A 19,670-nucleotide genomic window follows, 5' to 3' on the forward strand; every position below is an offset into this window, starting at 1 on the left:
CCCAGCCACCAACAACAAAAAAGGGCAAAGATGAAAAAGGAAAAGTAACAATTTCATTTTCCATACATTGCTCACATTCTTTTACAACCTGCCTGAAACATAGTCTCTAGAGCCATATTGCTTGGTTTCAAATTGCACTATGACAGGACTTTGTCTACTTTAGGCAAACTAACTTCAATATTTTTTCCTTGTATTCAACAGCAATAAAATAGCACTTACCTCAGCATTAACAGGAGAGAATATATGTGTGTTTACAGTGCTTGGAAAATATGTGAAAAAAGAGAAAAGTACCATATAATTTTAATTTCATTAAAATAATTAGAAATGGGGCTGGAGAGATGGCTCAGTACCGACACAGTAGCTCACAAGCTCCTGTAATTTCAGTTCCAGGAATCTGACAACTTCTTCTGGCCTTTGTAGCACAAGGCTTGCACGTGGTACCCATAGGCATGGGTACAAAACACCCACATCCACATAAATAAGTAAATTGTGGGGCTGGTGAGATGGCTCAGTGGTTAAGAGGTCCTGAGTTCAATTCCCAGCCACCACATGTTGACTCACAACCATCTGAAATGGGATCTGATACCCTCTTCTGGTGTGTCTGAAGACAGCTACAGTGTACTTACATATAATAATAAATAAATCTTAAAAATAAAATAAAATAAAATATATTGGAAGGAATTGAATAGTTTCTTTCCTTTCCTTTTTTTTTTTTGTTTTTTGTTTTTTGTTTTTTGGAGACTGGGTTTCTCTGTATAGCTTTGGCTGTCCTGGAACTCACTCTGTAGACCAGGCTGGCCTCGAACTCAGAAATCCGCCTGCCTCTGCCTCCCAGAGTGCTGGGATTACAGGCATGTGCCACTACCGCCCCACCGAATAGTTTCTTAAAGAACTAAGTAACTAAAATCCAGAAATCAATTTTGCACAATTTTTTTTTTTATCAAGTATCTTTAACAAAAATGATCTGGACCCAGGTAGGGCCACAATCCAGTAATTCATCATGAGGCCAAATCAGGAAGAACATGAGTTTAAGGCCAGGTTGGGCTACATTTTTTTTCTTTTTTGGTTTTTTGGATTTGGTTTTTTTCGAGACAGGGTTTCTCTGTGTAACCCTGGCTGTCCTCGGAACTCAGAGATCCGCCTGCCTCTGCCTCCCAGAGTGCTGGGATTACAGGCGTGAGCCACCACCGCCTGGCTGGGCTACATTTTTTAATCTTGCTTCAAAAAACAAAACTAAGAGTTGGGGATCTAGCTCAGTTGGTAGAGTGCTTGCTTGCCTAATACACACAATGCCCTGGGTTTTGTCCTCAATGCTACAGAAAACGGCAAGACATTGCAGAGCTGTAACTCAGCACTTAGGAAAGTCCAGAGAACTAGAAATTCAAGGTCATCTGCAAAATCAATGAAAGCAATTGATAGACTTTCAAAACAAAAGCCCAACAAGGTAACTCGAGGGTAAAGATGTCTGCGTTCATCATCTGTGACCTGAGTTCAATTCCCATGACATATACAATGGAGGAAATGAGCCAACTCCCACAAGTTGTCCCCGACGTCCACACACATGTCCTGGCATGCAGCCACACACAAAATAAATAAATAATAAGTGTAATAAACATGCCAACAACAAAAGCACAGCGACCTATAGATACTAAGCTGTCTGTCAACACCATCTTTGCACTACCCTCTTTTAGGCAGCACTAACTCAAGAACAAAAGGAGTCAGTCACAGGTGAGAGTAACAAACCAAGGGAAGCTTCTTGCCAAAAAGAGTTCTCAGTTGATCGCAGATGTCTAAAAATGTGCTTTGCTCCTCTGAGCCATCAGGCAAGAAGCCCTCCATCTTTCTCTCACTGAGATGGTCCACTCCCAATCTACAATCACATCTGCGGATAACCATCTTTCTTCCATCTGACTAAAACTCCTGGCAGCAAAACTGTGTAAAACTGTGTCCCATTCATCTCTAATAGTTCACACATGGGAGGTGCTTCTTATATTTTTTTCTTATGTTTATTTATTTTTTTAGTTGAATATCAGCTTCATTTACATTGCCAACGGTATTCTTATAGACTCTTAAAAAGAATTAAGAATTAGGATTCTTTCTTCCAGGCTCAAGAGATGGCTTAGTGGTTTAGAACATTTGCTGCTCTTCTAAGGGTACAGGTTTAAATCCTAGCACTCATGAGAGGCAGCTTACAGCTCCGGCATCAGGGGATTCAATGCCTTCTTCTAGTCTCCATGACACTGGCAGACATGTACACACTTGAATAAAAAAAAAAAAATCTGTTTTTCAAGACAAGGTCCAAAGACAGGTCCTGGCTGTCCTGGAACATGCTCTGTGGACTAGGCTAGCATCGAACTCAAGAGATACATCTGCCTCTGCTCCCAAGTGCTGGATTAAAGGTGTGTGCCGCTGTACCACCTAGCATAAGAATAACACTTTGGCTTATCAGCAGCTAAGAGCACTAGCTGCTTTTTCAGAGGTCCTGAGTTCAGTTCCTAGCAACCACATGGTGCCTTCACAACCACCTATAATGAGTTCTGATGCCCTCTTCTGGTAATGCAGGTGTACATGCAAATAGAGCACTTGTAACATTTATGTAAAATAAATATATAAATATTAAAACATCTTTAACTCAAGAAAAATAAGGGTTCTACTTTTCTCAAAGTATACTTCTTGGGAAGAATAAAACTATCCAGGGCCAACAAGTGAAACCAAAGAAAACCGATTAGTCTTCTGGCTATTAATTCATTGATATTATTAACATTTCTGTGGAACAATATGTAAGTATAGTATACTAATTATACTTTCTTTCAAACAGAATGATCCAATGACAACTCTTTAAAATAATGCATATATTTTGAATACTTCTCTCCACATAAGCACAGTGTGACAATGGGACTGGAGAGATGGCACTGTAGTTAACAGAGGACTTGTGATTAATTTCTAACACTAGTGTCAGGTGCTGGAACCAATGTAACTCCAGTTCCAGGGGCCCCAATGCTCTCTTCTGCTTTCTGTGGGCACTTGTGTGTAGACACGTAGATATATAGAAACAGTCTCACTATATAGCCTTGGCTGGCATGTAACTCACTATGTAGAGCAAGCTGGAGATCCACCTGTCTGTCTTCCATGAGTTGGGATTAACAACATACAGAACCACACCTGGCCCATGATTTAAAAAGAAAAACAACAACAACAACAACAACAACACAATAGAACTCTATCCTACGGAAATACAGTATTTCCACACAACACAATAGATATGCCTTTATCCTATAGAAATTCATTGTTTCCAGGCCACAGCAAACTTCAAAACTACTCCTCACACTACAATATCCCAATAAACAAAAGTTTATTAAGCTGCCTTCAACCTGACACACAAATGTTGCTTTGAAAAAAAAAAATATAGCAAACTTTCCCAAGAATACATCTGAGAGACACACACACACTTTTTGAGACACACTGTCACCTACTGTGGACATCTGGCAGGCTGGGAATCAAATCCTAGGTCCTACACATAGACTTAGCTCCTATGTGTATTTTAAAGTAACACTGTGAACCAGGCTTAGTGACACCCACCCTTAATCTCACAGCTCAAAAGGTAGAAACTTGAGAATCTCTGTGAGGTCCAGGCCAGCCTGGTCTACATAGTAAGTTCCAGTACAGCCAAGGCTACACAGAGAAACCTTATCTTGAAAAACCAAAAACAAGCCAGGCGATGGTGGCACATGCCTGTAATCCCAGCACTCTGGGAGGCAGAGGCAGATGGATTTCTGAGTTTGAGGCCAGCCTGGTCTACAGAATGAGTTTGAGGCCAGCCAGGGCTATACAGAGAAACCCTGTCTCATGAAAAAAAAAAACAAAAACAAAAACAAAAAACCCTGTGGATTTTTCAATAAAATTCCACTGCCATCTATATAACCATAATTGCTTTTGGAAAATATGTTAAGCTAGACTATATAGCAAGTTTTAAGCAAGCCTGGGATACATCAGCCTGACTCAAAAAAAATTTTTTAATTAAACTAAGAAAAAAAGAATGTCAAAAATGGAATGAGGGTAATATTTCTTATCCCAATGCTACATACATGAAAATATTTCATGACACAGAAACATACATTAGATGTGTTTAAGAAAAGTAACTCATACAATTTTACTTACATGTCCCAATATTAGTTGTATTTTAGGAGAAAAAAAGCAAAAAAAAAAAAAAAAAAAACTTCAGAACAGTAATATTTAGCTGATAAATTTTTTCTGTATAATACTCTACTATATTTTCCATTAATTACATAGACAGATATGTAACAAGTCATCCTTTTCTATTTTTAGTTATATTACAAAAGTAAGACAAACAATTCTTACATGTTTTTCCCTATAAAATCTTCAAGTCCCAAAAATTTACATACTAATGGTGTTAAATTCTTTAAGATGCTGCTCATAAGACACAAGGCTGAGCCTCCATAATAAACTGCCTGCCACAACACTCAGAGATGACTCCTCATTAGTGCCTTAGAGTCTAAACCAAAGACCAGGTGAGAAGCATAAAGAAATTAAGACTCCTAAAATCCTGAAACTGTGGGAACAGGCTTGGTACCCCCAGTTCATGGAAGTCAGATGAAATTAGCAATAAAAACAAGAGAACACAGTGAGTTCATAGTGGGCAGAGAGCCCTCAAACAAGTGTTTGCTTCTAAAGACCTCAAGTTAGCAGGACAACGTAAGGACAAACCAGCTCCAATCAACACGTCCACAGCACACACACACACACATTCTCTCTCTCTCTCTCTCTCTCTCTCTCTCTCTCTCTCTCTCTCTCTCTCTCTCTCTCTCTCTCTCTCTCTCTCTCTCTCTCTCTCTCTCACTCTCAGTTATGGGCCTGAGCACTTGGTTTACTAAAGCTACTACTGACCCAGTGCCTTACAGCAGTTAACCATTCAAGCTATCATACTGTGACCAGAGCACAATGGGACTCATGGAAAAGATCACTCAAAAAGTATTTCCAAGGGCACTTTCACTAATTCCTTTCTTCTTCTGTTTAGGTCTAAGAGATGACTCCAGTACTCACCTTCGAGAGTCATTCATTTCTGCCTGCTGTTGTTTGGCTGGTCAAGCACAGCAGTAAGAGAGGAGAAAGAGTATGACAAGTTCACTCTATGACTGACTGCGAACAATTAAGATAACTCACTCCTTTTAGGCTAGCCAAGTTTTTTTGAGGTTTTAAGCTTCTATGAGAATATAGCCTGAGTTGCCTCAGTCTTGCCTCTTTGAGCCTCAAACCTCTTACAAAATAAGGTGTTACTGACAAAGAAGCAGAGTGGAAAACCTAGTTCTAGTCTTACAAATGCTAACCCACTAAAGTTTGTCAAAGAACTCTCCCGGGCCGCTCACCAACCCCAGGCCTTTATTGAGAAGTCCCAGATTTAAGGGCATTTTCATCATGGTTCTATTTTTAAACAATACATACTTTCAACCAAGAATTTAAATTCAAGGGCTGGAGACATGGCTCAACAGTTAACAGCACTGACTGCTCTTGCAGAGGTCCTGAGCTCAATTCCCAGCAACCACATGGTGGCTCACAAACATCCATAAAGAAATCTGATGCCCTCTTCTGGTGTGTCTGACATACTCACATACATAAAACTAAATAAATCTTTTAGAAAAAGTCAAACACTGATGGGCTGTAAATTAGTACAACCACTGAACATTGGCTTGTGAAGATGAAAACATCCCTTCCATAAAACCAAGATCCCTAACCTTAAATGTATGACATCCAAATATATGCAAATTTTCACAGCACTAATATCTATAAACTAGAAGCAATTTTGTAGTTTACTAATGTGAGATAGAAATATTATGAAATATCAACAAGAGCTGGACGGTGGTGGCGCACGCCTTTAGTCCTAGCACTTGGGAGGCAGAAGCAGGAGGATTTCTGAGTTGAGGCCAGCCTGGTCTACAGAATGAGTTCCAGGACAGCTAGGACTACACAGAGAAACTGTGTCGAAAAACAAAACAAAACAAAACAAAATATCATCAAGACAATACAGAAATGGACATCGACTACCACCACTGCACACATAAAAAGCAGTGACAAAAGCAAAAGACAATAAGAAACTAAGTTTAGCAGGCAGAGACAGGTGTATCTTTATATGCTCAAGGCCCTGGTCTACCAGGTAAGTTCCAGAAGAGCCAGACATACGTAAGATCCTGTCTTGGAAAACAACAATAATCATAATGTGTATTGCCATGAAATTCAAAACAAAAGCTATGCTTAGGGATACAAAGGTGGCTAATGACAAACTTATCAAGCTGAGGAGATGGTTAAGCACGCTGACTGCTCTTCCAGAGGCCCCGAGTTTGATTCCTGCACCCAAATAACAGCTGACAATCGGCTCTGACTCCAGTCCCAAGGGATCCAACACCCTAATCTCTTCTGGTTCTAAGGACATTGCACAGATTGGCACACAGACACAACATATGTAGGTAAAACACCCAAACATATTTTAAAAAAAAATAGAGAATGAGATTATTCAAATCAGAAGAATAGTTTGTCTCCAAGAACTGAAACACTGTGAGGAGGGATGGGGATGACAGCTACTTATTTCTTAGAGGCAGTTACACTAATCCGATCTGTAAGCAGGGCGTAAGTATTTCACGACTTTAAGGGAGGGAGTTGGAAGTGCGCTTGTATAGCATACACAAACCCCAGGGTTTGATCTCCAACCCTCAGAGAATGTGGCTGGTGGCAGAGTCAAGAGGATCAGAAGTTCCAAGATCCTGTTCTCCTGCAACAGGCCAGTCCAGAATTTCTAAAACAGTCTCAAAGAGGAAAAAAAGCAGCTTTCTAACACATCTCATCAACCTAGAGTTAAGCCTTAGTGAGTGCAAAAAACCATTTCTTTCCCCCTTTGAAGAAAGCAAAAATTTACATATTTTTCTTCATGCAACCCAGTCAGTTTAAAAAGACAAATCACAACCCAGAGCCAGAGTAGTTTAGTAGTAAAGTGCATGCTTAGCATGTGCAAAACTCTTTCGTTCAATGCTCTGCACCGAACAACAAGCAAACAAAAAACCCTGATAAGAACAGAAATCACAATACAATATTATAGGGGAAATAGTGACGCTAAGAGCGGACTTACACCAGGGACTAAATGCAAGAGAGCAAAGTAAAGAACAGGTTCCTGTGACACCTTTCTGAGGCCAAGTCAGAAATATTCACAGAAAAGCATGGCCACTTAAAAAGCACAGAGATAAGAAGCAAGACACACCAAGCACAAACCACTACTGATTAAAAAGAACATGCAAGCTTATAGAAAGACATCCTTGATTCTGAAGCAGCTATAAAAAAGAACAGCCACACCCAAAACCCAAGGTCCCTAACTGGGTTTTGATTTGTGTTTTTTTTTTCAAGTAACCCAAATTTACAACAAAATTCAACCATTCCTTGAGCTTGTTTGAAACATCAACATAAGCTTTTGTAAAAAGATGTGAACTGTGTAAGCTCTTGGAGACTTTATCCCAGAGAACTAGAAGTTACCCACCAGGTAAATACTAGTTGATGGAAACATTGGTTTAAAAAAAAGAAAAAGAAAAAAAAGTAATCCTGAATAAGCAAGCTTAAATGATATAAAAAGTTCACAAACACATCCTCAACAAACCTGACAGGTTTTCTTGTTGTATTGTTTTTGTTTGTTTTGGAAAACCATTTAGGTTCTTAGTTGATGCTTTGCAATGTTAATCCTGAAGATTCCACTGACTTTGATTTTAGGGACTGTTGTCCAATGAACGAACAAATACAGTTTCCCTCATCAGGAATTTTCTAGTAGGTAGCAGTTTCTGGCAGACAACACCAAGAAAGAACGACAAGATTTATAAAGTTTCAGTATTACCAAGGGGTTGGGGTAACGGACTGCACACATACTTCCAGCGTATGAATGATTTTTAACTCACCAGTCACCATGTTGCATGTATGTCTGCTGCTTGTCCTGAGTTCTTAAGACTTCTAACATTCTGAAGAAGATAGAACAAAGAAGTTCCTTCCATCCTCAGCCTCTTTTTAAGTTTTAACTTTGTTCTTAAAAAAATACAGTATATTAAAAAAGTCATTACTATCAAATTTGATTGCTACTAAAAGGAACAATCCTTTGTTTTTCCTCAACCTTTATGTAACAAAACTGTAAAATAAACTAGCAGATGTTTTTGTCTTAGAAAAAAGAGCTTCGTATTTCTCCATCACAAACCTAGAATTTCCTAGACAGCAGATCACAGCACTGGAATAAATTGTATAAAAAAACAACAGCAACAAAAAACAAAAAAAAAAAAAAAAAAAGCTGAGAATGACTTCAGTTACATAGTTTTTACAGTGACACAGGCAGAATTTAGAAATGTCTGCTGGGTATTTTAGAAATTACAAAGAAAAAAAAAGAAAAGCATTGATCAAGTTAATCAAGGGTAAGAACCAGCCCTTATCAAGAAGAGAAAGGCAAGCCCCTCCCACCCACGCGGGGGTGAAAAAAAAAAAAAGGACTGCATTTAAATAAGGATTTAAAGCGGAATTTCAGAGCTCGGAGAGTTTGAAACCATACACATAAGGAGGATCTCTTTCCGGAGCGCACAGAGGTGACGTGTATCAACTGCGCTTATGGAAGAATTAGTTTCTAATGGAAGAAAAGCGGGGCCTTGTAACGTTAACCTTCTCTCCTCGGCACAAAGCACCAGTCCAAGGTGAGGAAACCCAGGGGGACCCAATGCCCTCTCCGGCCAATAGAACTCGGTTTCCCAAGCAGAGCAGCACCCTCCCCAAGCACCCACCCAGTACATGGGCCTCGCTTAAGTAACAGCATTCTTCAGTTAGTACGAGCAATCCTGTCCGCCTCGCGGAGGCGCGGAGCCGCAAGCCAGACCGCAAAGCCGCTATGTTTCTCCGCAGACCTAGGCCACCGCTGCCCCGGACGTCACGAGGGCAAGGGCCCAACCCTCCACCTTCCCCACTCAGCAGGTCGGTCGTCCGCCAGGCCACCCGCCCTCCTCTCGGAAGGGGCGTCCTGCGCGTACTCCGGACAGCGCGAGTAACCAACAGCAGGGCGCGCGCCGCAAAACTGGGGGGTCGCGGGGAGGCGCGCGCCCCGGAAGCCGTTCTAGCCCACAGGCCACAGCTGAGAGCCAACGGGAACGCGCACGTCGGGCGGCTACGCGCAACGAGAGGACCGCACAGCGCGCGCGTTACCGCGCCCAGGCAAGGAAAAAAAAAAAAAAACAAAACACCCCACGCTCGTGCGCGCGCCCGCCTGTGCGCGCACTCGTGCGCCGCGCCCACCCAAACCTCAGGCTCGGGCCCCTCCCCCACCCGCGGGGCGGAGGCACGCGAGCCGAGGGACGTTCTCCGTTCCGAAGCCGCCCCGAGGTCGCCTGGGCCCAGCGGCAGCGGCCCGCCCGCCCCCGCCCGCCGTTGTGTGGGGTGGGCCTGCGGCCTCAGACCCACAGCCTTGCTGCATTCCCGCCCTCACCAGAGCCCTCACCCGGCGACGTCACCGCCGCCGCTGCCTCCGCTCTACCCGCCGGCCCCGCTTCACCGCCCGGGGCCTCGGTTCTGCCGCCGCTGCTCCAAGACCGACAGGATTTTCTCCTCACAGCTCCCTGGGCGCCATCTTACATTCAACCCTCACGGCCAATGGGAGCTGAAGGCCTCTCTCGCGAGAATCGAAGCGTCGGATCCCGCGAGAGCTGCCGCTCAGACTTAAAGGGAACGCTGAGGACAGAGAGGGAGACTGTCGGAGCGGAGAGCGTACCCCTCTTTATGGGAAGGAGCGCCACGCCCATGGACACCCCTCCACGCGGGGCGGGGCTTAGGCCTGGGGTTCAGTGTCTTGGGGGTATTTTGCCCCCGCCCCGGGTCTGAAAGCGTGCTTCTTGAACCCACCTACGGTGTCCCGCTAGTGTCTCTAGTTGCACAGTTCAACGCGAGGCGGGGCCGGGCCTAGCTCGGCCTCGTGGTTAAGGTGGCCCCCTCCCAAATCCCCAAACTGGGCCCAGCTTCAACTATTGTACTGCACCCGAGAGCCGCTCAGGGTGCAACTGTACTGGAGAAAACAGCTTCAGGAACACCCACTGTCAGCTATCATCTGAGACCAGTTTACCACAGTCAGGTCCACCTTAAAGCAGGCCTCGGGTAGCCCAGTGTTTGTATACAGGGAAAATGTGGAAGGCTTTAAAGCTGCAGGCACTCACCTACAGCTTCAGCAGCAGCACACATCAACCCAGATAGCCTTCAGCCTGGGGTAGAACTTTGTGCCTTCTGCACTTGTTCCTGACCTAGCAAACCCACATCTTCACACTCCTCAGAAGTCAGTTTCTGAGACAGGATTCAACCCAAGGGCTAGCGTGGACAGGAATGTCATCTCAGCACTGTAGAGGCATCCAGGGATGGCTCTACCGTCTTCTGGGGTCTTGAAACTTGAAAGGTCACAATAGCATTTATGCTTTTTCTCACTGTGCTTAAATAGTAGACAGGTTTTTTCTCTGATCATACTGGGGATCATGTTTCTTGACCTGCCTAGCCACAAAGACACAAAACTAGATCCTTCCACAGAACTGATTCAACAGCATCTCTGGGGCTCTCCAGTTTACCATAGTGCTGATCTAATACTAGCCATGCACTTGCCTTTGAGAGTCAAGAAGTGCAGTAGTGATGTTTGTGACTGGCTCTTTTCTGGGAAGCCAATTCTTCCAGCAGACATGTGAGAGCCACCACTGGCAGCTAGCAACCATGTCTACAGGGTCCTCAGAGACTAGAAAGGGAAACAACATAAGAGACGCCAAGGGAATTTAGTTACTCTTTATTGACACGGAGTGTGGGGTGGTGAGGGCACCCCCAGCCTCCAGGATGAGGTAGGGCCACATAAATTCAGTTCATACTTTGCCTGGGTCTTCTTTTAGTGTGACAGTTCGATTGAAGACAAGCTGAAAGACAGTAGAAGAAAAATGACCAACAATCCAGAAACAGGCTTCTCATTTCCCCTTCATCACCAAGGGGAGGTATCATGGTTCTCAATAACTGTAATATCAGATAAAGGACTAGATAACTGTGCGGTGCCTTAGTTTCATGAGGACTATGATAAACTCTAAGCATGCCCGCTACTTTGAAGAGTAAAAAAGTTAAGGTCAGGGCTAGAGAGATGGCTCAGCAGTTGAGAACACCCAGCAACCACATGGTGGCTCACAGCCATCTGTAACGGGATATGATGCCCTCTTCTGGTGTGTGTGAAGACAGCTACAGTGTACTAACATAAATCTTTAGAAAAAAAAACCTTATAAAATTGTGCTTGGACTTCACTGAAAAGTAATGAATGTCCTCCCACCGTATCTGGAGAGTGCTGGTCATGGTGAACATCGGCCACCAGCAGGACTGCCGAAGGGAGTAGGAGAATAAACTTAAGCACCTGTCCTTGATCGCTGTCTGGATCCACAGAGAAGTACCCAAGGCGCTCAAACTGGAACTTGTCAAAGGGCTTTGCCCGAGCCACAGAGCAGTCCACTAACGCTCCTTTTACCACTTGTAGCGACGCCTGCAGACAGAGAATCCAAGTGGCTATCCAGCTCAGAAGCACACCACCCTCACCTCACATTCCATGAGCCTACCGGGTTTAGGTCACTTAGGAATCCACCCGGCACTTCGACAGGGTCTTCGGGGTTCTTGTGCTGGAATCTATAGCCAGAGTGAAAATCAAACCCTAGCTGGAGAGCCACGGCATGCAATCCCCATCCTGTGACAGTCCCAATTCCAGTTATGTTCACTCACAGTCGTTCATAGAGGCGAATCTCACACACCAGAGGCTGTGACACCCAGTGAATAAAGGCCTTGGGCTTCTCTCCAGCATCTGCTCGTCTGCAGGTCACCTCCAAGCATTCCACACAGCCACTGGAGCCCTGCAAGTGAGGAAGATGTAATCAGACCAGGGACCAACACCAAGACTGTTGGCTATACACAATCTTGGCGCTAGCAGGCACTGTATAGAAAGACCGCAGCTGTCTCTTACCCTGACAACATTCTTCAGTTCAATGACATAACCAGTATGCCTCAGGCCCACGGGCTGGCCCCATGCTAGGCGCTTATAGCCTGGTTCTGATTCCTAAAGAAAAGAAGCATGGAAGACACAGAAGCTGCAAACATCATCTAGGAACAAGGCTTCTCCCAACCCCATGTTTGTCAGGGATTGGCTCATGTAAAGCAGGAAGGAGACAGCTATTAAAACCAGACATAACAGTAAACCCCAGTTACCTCCTTAAAGTCAGTTCTCTCAATGAAGACAGTGGAAGCAAAGGGAACCTGGTGGAAACCCTTGGTCTCATCAGCCGGGAAGTTTGGCACTCGGATGTCCAAGGGCTGTAGCAGCAGACAGACATCTGTCATCTCAGATACTAGGCACACACACACACACACACACACACACACACAGAGGTAGACCCACCTTGGGAGCAGGAAAGTTTGTGATGACAACTTGTAGTGGCTCTAGCACAGCCATGGCACGTGGGGCTGTGTCATTCAGCACATCACGCACACAGGCTTCCAGAAGATGAGGTTCCATTGTGGTCTGTGCCACTGTGACCCCCACCTGTCAGGAAAACTCATTAGTCATAGCCACAAGTACAAACCGCCACACAGAGCCTGCTTTTGCCCACTAAGCCACTCAATTATACCCGAGCACAGAAGTTGTTGATGGCCTCTGGTGGAAATCCCCGTCGTCGCAGGGCAGTAAGTGTGAAGAGCCGTGGATCATCCCAGTCCCTTTGGGTAAGAGGGTGGTCAGAAAACCTTAAATAGCACATGCCACTAGAGCTACCACCTCTGGTGAACCCAGAGGCCACACCTACCGAACAGCACCAGCTGCTACAAGCTGGAGAATCTTCCGCTTTGAGACAACAGCATAGTGCAAATTGAGGCGACCATATTCCCACTGAACAGGGCAATAGACATCCAGTGCATTACATAACCAAAAGTAGGAAGACCGTCTAGGATGGAAGAAAAGGGTTAGAGTTGCCATCTTCAGGGTCAGAAGAGACCACAGAAAAAGCACTAGAGGCCAACAAGAGGGTTCAGTGGGTAAAGACACTTAATGAGAATCAAGTTGGATCCCTGGAATCTATATGGTGGGAGAAGCTGACTTCTACAAGTTGTACTCTTATCTCAACATACACTGTGGTACCCACACCCCCACTCATGTATATACACTTGAAACAAATAAGGAATTGCCTAGCTCTACCCACATGACCTCAGCCTCCTCACCGAGCCTGGAACTCCTTGGTACACAGTGAGTGGGTAATGTGTTCGATGGAGTCACAGAGGCAGTGTGTATAGTCATAGGTGGGGTAGATGCACCTGCGGGACACAAGCAGAAGATGCCACCAACCAGTCCCTCTGCCCTAGTCCACAGCCCCTCCTCCCTCACCACCCCTCCCCATGCCAATGTGTACCATTTGTCCCCTGTGCGGTGGTGTGGTGTATACTTGACTCGATAGGCCACAGGGTCCAACTTGCCATCTTCCATCACCAACTTCATTCGAAGCGTGGCCTCACCCTCTGCAAATTTGCCCTTGCGCATTCCCTGAGGAGAACAAGAGTTCAGGCTATCTCTAAACACAGGTGCATCTCATCCTTTGCACACTGCGCAACCTAGCTGCCCTTCTGGGACCCCACCTCAAAGAGCAGCAATGATTCCTCAATAGGCCGGTCCCTCCATGGCGAAGGTAAAGGGTTATGGCCTTTGAGCTCTTCCACTCTCTGGTGACACACATAAGCTTGACCCCTGTGAAGAAGGGATATGAATGTGCATCTGGCCCATGATCTGGTCAGCCGACCGGGCCAAACATTACAGGTCTAACCTTACCTGCGGATGAGTTCCACGGCCCAGGCATACAGCTGGTCAAAATAGTCAGAAGCATACGTCACTTTGTGAGGTGTATAACCTGGAGTGATATGAACAGAGTATGAACAGCCAGCAAGAAACCCTAACAGGCAAAGCCTGGCCCACAAGAGGTCCACTCCCCACCAGCCCATCCATACCCAGCCAGGTGACCATGTCATAAATAGCAGTGAAAAATTTTGCTTCTTCCTTCTCAGGGTTGGTGTCATCAAAGCGCAGAAAACAGATACCGTTGTTGGCCTAAGAGAGTTGGAAGACCACACCCATCAGTCCTAGAGTCCACACCATCAGCTTCACATTCTCAGAACCCGAGCTATCAAATGTAAAAGGCAGCCAATGAGACCATTCAGCAGATAAAAGGAGTTTTCGGGCAAGCCTAATGACCTGAGTTTGATCCTCAAAGTCTATGATGGATCCACGTATATTCATTCAATAGCATGAGTGTACACGAATGCTTACACACACAAATACACACACACCTTTTTTTTCTCTTAGATTTATTATGTGTTTGAGTGTTTTGCTTGCATGCGTGTGCTCACACCATGGTGTGCCTGGTGCCCTCAGAAGATATCAGAAGAAAAAAATCCCCTAAAACTGGAGTATGAACAACTATAAGCCACCATGTAGGTGACAGGAATGAACCAAGTTCTCTGCAAGAACAACAACTGGTCTTAACCACTGAGCCATCTTTTTAGCCCCCTAGGAATATATTTTTAATTAATGTCTTCTTTTGATGACTGCCAAAAAAATTGAAAGTTAAGTAAAAGGAATTCAAGAAATGCATTTTCTGTCAGCATGTGATGCCTTTAATCCCAGCACTTGGGAGGCAGAGGCAGGCGGATTTCTGAGTTCAAAGCCAGCCTGGTCTCCAGAGTGAGTTCCAGGACAGCCAGGGCTACACAGAGAAACCCTGTCTTGGAGAGGAGGGGGGGGAAGAAAGAAATGCATCTTCCATGGGGCGTGGGGTGCACGCCTTTAATCCCAGGACACGGGAAGCAGAGGCCTGTGATCTCTACAGTTCCAGGGCATCAGGACTATACAGCAAAACCCTATCTAAAGAACCATTTTAGGTTTTTTTCCCATAAACCAAGTATTCCCTGATGATACCTGTTACATGAAGTTTTCCTCTAGGGCCTCTGTCATCAGCTACAAGAAAGGCAAGACAGAAAGACCTTTCTGGAATGCAGTGGAGGGAGTAGACAGTGATCATATCACACCTGCCAGGGACCTAGACACATGCTTACCTTGGCATAACCAAAGTTAAAATTGATGGCTTTGGCGTGTCCAATATGCAGGATTCCATTGGGCTCTGGGGGAAACCGGGTACGTACCTAGGTAATAGGAATAAGACCACAGCTCAGATCACCCTACAAAACTAGATACCCTTCCGGGGGAGGCCATTGAAATGGGTGAGATGAGGCAGCCTAGGCATTGCAGGGTCTGCCAGGCCACACCCCTACACACCTGTCCCCCAGTGATCTCCAGGTGCTGCTTCAGCAGATCCATGGTGTGTGGCGTGGTCACATAGCCTGGCGTCTTGTAGTTCTCGCCTGCGAGGATCAGAACAAAGCTGAGAGCAGGCCGTCAGCGAAGACCTTGACTCTACAGACCTGGCTGTGAAACAGCACAGCACAGACCAGAACTGCAAGGGACCCCCTTACCTGGCTTATGAAACTTAAGAGCCTCCCCCCGGAGCTGCTCCATTAGAGACAGGGTTTGGCCAACCACTTCACCTGCAGGGAAGAAATCAAGAACCCTGTCTTCTGTTTTATTGTTTTCTTTTTCAAGACAGGGTTTCCCTGTGTAGCTCTGGCTATCCCGCAACTCACTCTGGAGACCAGCCTGGCTACAAAACCAAAGATGATCCACCTGTCTCTGCCTCCCAAGTGTTGGGACTAAAGGTGTGGATCACCACCAACCAGCTCTTGTCATCTAGATGAAACTACTATACCCAGTCAGGAAAATATCCATGAATATCCTAAAACCAGATCTGAGGTGACCCGTCTTCTCCAATTCCCAGAGACATCTTCTCAGGTCTTTAAGCAAAGGAAATAGGAAACCCAGCCACGGGAAGGCGGGAGGGCCTGAGAAGCCTGTATGTAAGGTCCTTCAGATAGAATGCCCACAAGTCCGCAGCTGAGTGTAGCAGGAATTCTCACCATTCTCTACCACGTCTTTTGCTGTCTTCCGGTCTGTTTCTTCCAGCCGTGCCTTTGCCACCTAAGAAAGGCATAGAAATTGCATCATTCTTTCTAGGAAAGATCTGCTGATGAAATGGGTTCAGACACTCCCTTCCCCAGCTGTTAGTCTCCCGTTCTACGGCACTCCCAGTTATGGAGGGCAATCCCTAGCCTCACCTTGGGCTTCTTCTCCAGATCAGCTTCTATCTTGGGCCCCAGAAGGTGGAGGACCTGAGCAGATAAATACCACAGACAAGAATCTCCTGACGGAGTCCTTCCCCACCCATCGAGGGCTTCATGGCCTTTCTGCCAGCCTGCCTATCCCACTTTATCTTATCACATGTTTTGCTGTCTGATGTGGGATCTTACTAAGTAGCCTAGGCTGGTCTGGAACTCACTATGTAGACCAAGTTAGAACTCATAGAGATCCACCTGCCTCTGGCCATCTGGAATGCTTTTGTTTCCTTTCTGAGGACTTATTCTGGGCCCGGGAGAACAAGTGCTACCATTTACAGAGAAATAAGGTGGGCCCAGCACCACAATAAACAATCTGCCTCGGTCACCGTTCTCTTCTGATTCTTTGCCAGAGTCAGTAAAGGTTACATCATCATCATGTAATCATGAGAGGAAACAGCGACAAAGTGATTCAGCCTCACTCAGAGTCCCAAGTTAGGTGCTACCCCTCCACACTGGGCTCCACGATCTCTGTCCGAATAAGGACAGGGCCCCAGTCCCTTTACCCCTGTAGCTCGATCTTGCGGAAGAACCCACCTGCATATCCACTTCGTTCTTAATCATTTTGCCGTCTGCCCATCTGAGCGCAGCCCGAGCCTCGCCTAAGAGTATGGATATAAGAAGCTGCAAGGAGGGGGAAGGGAGGATTTCTTCCCTCCTCAAGGAAGGCCTAGCTGACGCGGGGATCAGAACCAGTCAGAACACTAGCAAACTGTTCCTTGCTCACCTTCCCATCGCCCTTCTCATAGATGTCCAAAATGGAACGAACAACCAGAATGATGAACTCACAAGTAACTCCCTGCCCCGGATCCTACTCACCCATTAGCAGCCCCATGTTGAATCGGTACCGTTCTGCCAGGAGCTGGAAATGATGCTTATTTATGGTGGACTCCACCTGCAGAAAGCCAGACCATATGGTTCACAGATGCCTCTTCAGAAACAGTCTCGAGACCAGCAAGCACTCTCGATCAGGGTTTGTGTGGAGAAGCTACACACCACTTTTTTGCAGGGGCAGAAGAACTAGGAGCTCTCTGATGCCCGGAGGAAAGGACTTACAGCTTCCTCAATCTGCTCTGGTGTCACCACCACACCGACGCCACATTCCTGCTCGAAGTCCTTGGTATCAATGGGATCCAGGGGATGACTCCGAACATATTCAAGGGCAGCTGAAATAGGAAGGGCAATTAACTGAACAAGTCAGCTCCAAGAAGTGGACCAACGGGGCCACAGTACCATGAAAACCTAACTATTTTAGTTACTTAGATGCCTAAGAGGTTAGGCTCTGGCACCATTGGAAAGAAGCCCTGAGGTCACAGAACAGAGAAACATGTGTTCTGAAGCAGGCTTCTCACTGTGGTAATTCTCTGATCCACACCAGCCGTCTCTACCTCCATGCTACACTGCCTGTCCAGAACCTGCTGTCCAGAAAGTAACTGGGGAACTTGAGAAAAAAAGCGAATAGGAGTCTTTGCTAAAGCAGAGATTGAAGGTGACCTAGTAATACACGCAGGGGTCTCACCGCTCAGCTGAAGTTCGGTGTGTATCTTCTTACTGGCTATATAGCTCACAAGGAAAGACAGACGCCGAGTATCCCTGAGTCGGGAGGCCAAGCCATATAGTAAGGTCCCGGTAGCCTTGTCGATGGAAGAGCCCAGAGTCTGCTGCGCCTGGAGTCGGGAGGAGGGGGGAGGAAGACCCATTCCCAGTGAGGTAGGATGCCTCTCCCCACAAGGCAAGAGCGGGACACCCGGAGCAAATCAAGATCTGAACCCAGTCCCACGTAGCTCTGGAGCACAGCCTGCAGCTAAGGCCGGGAAAGGGGAGAGGGACTCGCACCTGGGTCGCCGCCTCGCGCAGCTGAGAGCTCAGAGCCGCGTTCTTGAGCGTCTCGCGGGCCTTGTTTTCGCTAAGGCCAAGGCTGGTGAACAGCGCCAGCGAGTCTGGAGTAGCCATAGCTGGGACACCGGAAACCAAAAGAAACTTTGGGACCCATCTGCACAGCGACCTTTGCTCATTGACCAATTAGAATACGAAGCCTTGAAGCGAACCAATGGGAGCCTTCCTCAGTCAAAGAGGCGGGGCCGGCCAGCTAGTCGACGCCATTTCTGAGCAAGAAAGCGACCGGACCGGCTTTTCCGGGCAGTTGGCTTCCGCCTTCCCGGTTCTAGGCAGTTGGCAGGGTTGGGTCCATGTGATTTTAGAAAGTTTGCCTTGGGCGTGGAAAGGGAAAGTGTTTAGTAGCGACAAGGCAGCTGGTAGATTCAAGCGCGGCCTCTTCTCTCTCAGCCCTAGGAATCCGACCCTATTCGGCTGTCGGAGAGCAGAAGTGAGTTCCGGTCGCGTTTTCAACGTCACAGCTTTGGCGTTGTCATGGCAACATAAATAAAATGAATTTCCTGAATTTTCTGGTCCAGATTACTGCAGAAAATGTAGAAAATGGCCTATCTAGGGACCACAAATCTGGTACTTTTTAGGTGCGTACTGGGACACAGCAAGGAGAAGGGAGAGAAAGGCCAGGAGCGACTTTATAGGAAGTTCTGTGATTTCATCAAAATCACAGGTGAACAAGATGCATCGACAAGCCACAGGCAGCACTGATTGGACCAAGTGGGTAACCAAAACAAACCTGTTGAGGTTTCTGGGGCAAGTAAGAGTCAGGTGTTCCGGAGTGGGATACATTGTTGCTGGAAAAGACTTGATGTTCGCCTTTAATTCCAGAAGCAGAAACAGATGAACTCTCTGCAAGTTCAAGGCCATCTGGGCTACATAATGAAACTATGTCTCAACAAAAATAAGAAAACAAAATGATACATTGTTTACATATATGAAATTGTCTCGCAATAGATAAAAGATATTCTGGAAACTGGAGAGATGGCTCAGCACTTAAGAAGAGCACTGGCGCCGGGCGGTGGTGGCGCACGCCTGTAATCCCAGCACTCTGGGAGGCAGAGGCAGGCAGATTTCTGAGTTCGAGGCCAGCCTGGTCTACAGAGTGAGTTCCAGGACAGCCAGGGCTATACAGAGAAACCCTGTCTCAGAAAAAAAAACAAATCCAAAAAAACCAAAAAAAAAAAAAAAAAAAAAAAAAAATACAGGCTTGAGAGATGGCTCAGTAGTTAAGAGCACTGACTGCTCTTCTGAAGGCCCTGAGTTCAAATCCCAGCAGCCATATGGTGGCTCACAACCATCTGTATTGAGATCTGACATCCTCTTATGGAGTCAGAAGACAGCTACAGTGTACTTACATATAATAAATAAATAAATCTTTAAAAAAACAAATAAATAAAAGATACTCCGGCTGGAGAGATGGCAGAGAGTTAAGAGCACTAGCCACTGTTCCT

General features: G+C 45.9%; 2 protein-coding genes across 7 annotated transcripts in view; both read right to left on the bottom strand.

Moving 5' to 3' along the window:
• The window catches only part of Qrich1 (glutamine rich 1), a 36,314-nt gene extending 26,711 nt beyond the window's left edge, over positions 1-9,603 (bottom strand). Inside the window, exons 1-2 of one of the 6 annotated variants that reach the window (XM_052187232.1) lie at positions 9,515-9,601; positions 7,947-8,006 (exon numbers count right to left, since the gene is read on the bottom strand). The gene's annotated coding sequence lies outside the window, so the exon portion shown is untranslated. Of the gene's footprint in view, positions 1-7,946; positions 8,071-8,807; positions 8,900-9,502 lie in introns of those variants that run through there. The other 5 variants (XM_052187234.1, XM_052187235.1, XM_052187236.1 and 2 more) reach the window with 5 other exon arrangements.
• A 1,212-nt stretch (positions 9,604-10,815) lies between these two features.
• On the bottom strand, positions 10,816-18,317 carry Qars1 (glutaminyl-tRNA synthetase 1). The gene is made up of 24 exons (XM_052187239.1): positions 18,166-18,317; positions 17,849-17,996; positions 17,386-17,495; positions 17,149-17,224; positions 16,867-16,931; positions 16,273-16,326; positions 16,075-16,135; positions 15,577-15,648; positions 15,380-15,465; positions 15,160-15,246; positions 14,056-14,155; positions 13,880-13,958; positions 13,690-13,798; positions 13,467-13,597; positions 13,279-13,371; positions 12,867-13,004; positions 12,693-12,780; positions 12,464-12,607; positions 12,274-12,378; positions 12,032-12,124; positions 11,794-11,921; positions 11,634-11,700; positions 11,435-11,560; positions 10,816-10,955 (listed from the first exon to the last, which is right to left on the bottom strand). Exons 1-24 carry the CDS (start codon positions 18,280-18,282, stop codon positions 10,905-10,907), a joined length of 2,328 nt encoding a protein of 775 aa, XP_052043199.1. The 5' UTR covers positions 18,283-18,317; the 3' UTR covers positions 10,816-10,904.
• Between the last annotated feature and the right edge of the window lie 1,353 nt (positions 18,318-19,670).

Source organism: Apodemus sylvaticus, chromosome 7, assembly GCF_947179515.1.
Source record: "Apodemus sylvaticus chromosome 7, mApoSyl1.1, whole genome shotgun sequence".
NCBI lineage: Eukaryota > Metazoa > Chordata > Mammalia > Rodentia > Muridae > Apodemus > Apodemus sylvaticus.

Coding starts and splice junctions, on each gene's coding strand:
- Qars1 (XM_052187239.1), bottom strand. CDS start 18,282: ATGGCTACTCCAGACTCGCTGGCGCTGTTCACCAGCCTTGGCCTTAGC. Junction 16,327..16,866: donor AGAACGAAGTGGATATGCAG/GTGGGTTCTTCC, acceptor TTATCTGCTCAG/GTCCTCCACCTTCTGGGGCC. Junction 13,005..13,278: donor ACCAAGGAGTTCCAGGCTCG/GTGAGGAGGCTG, acceptor CTTCCATCCTAG/ACGGTCTTCCTACTTTTGGT.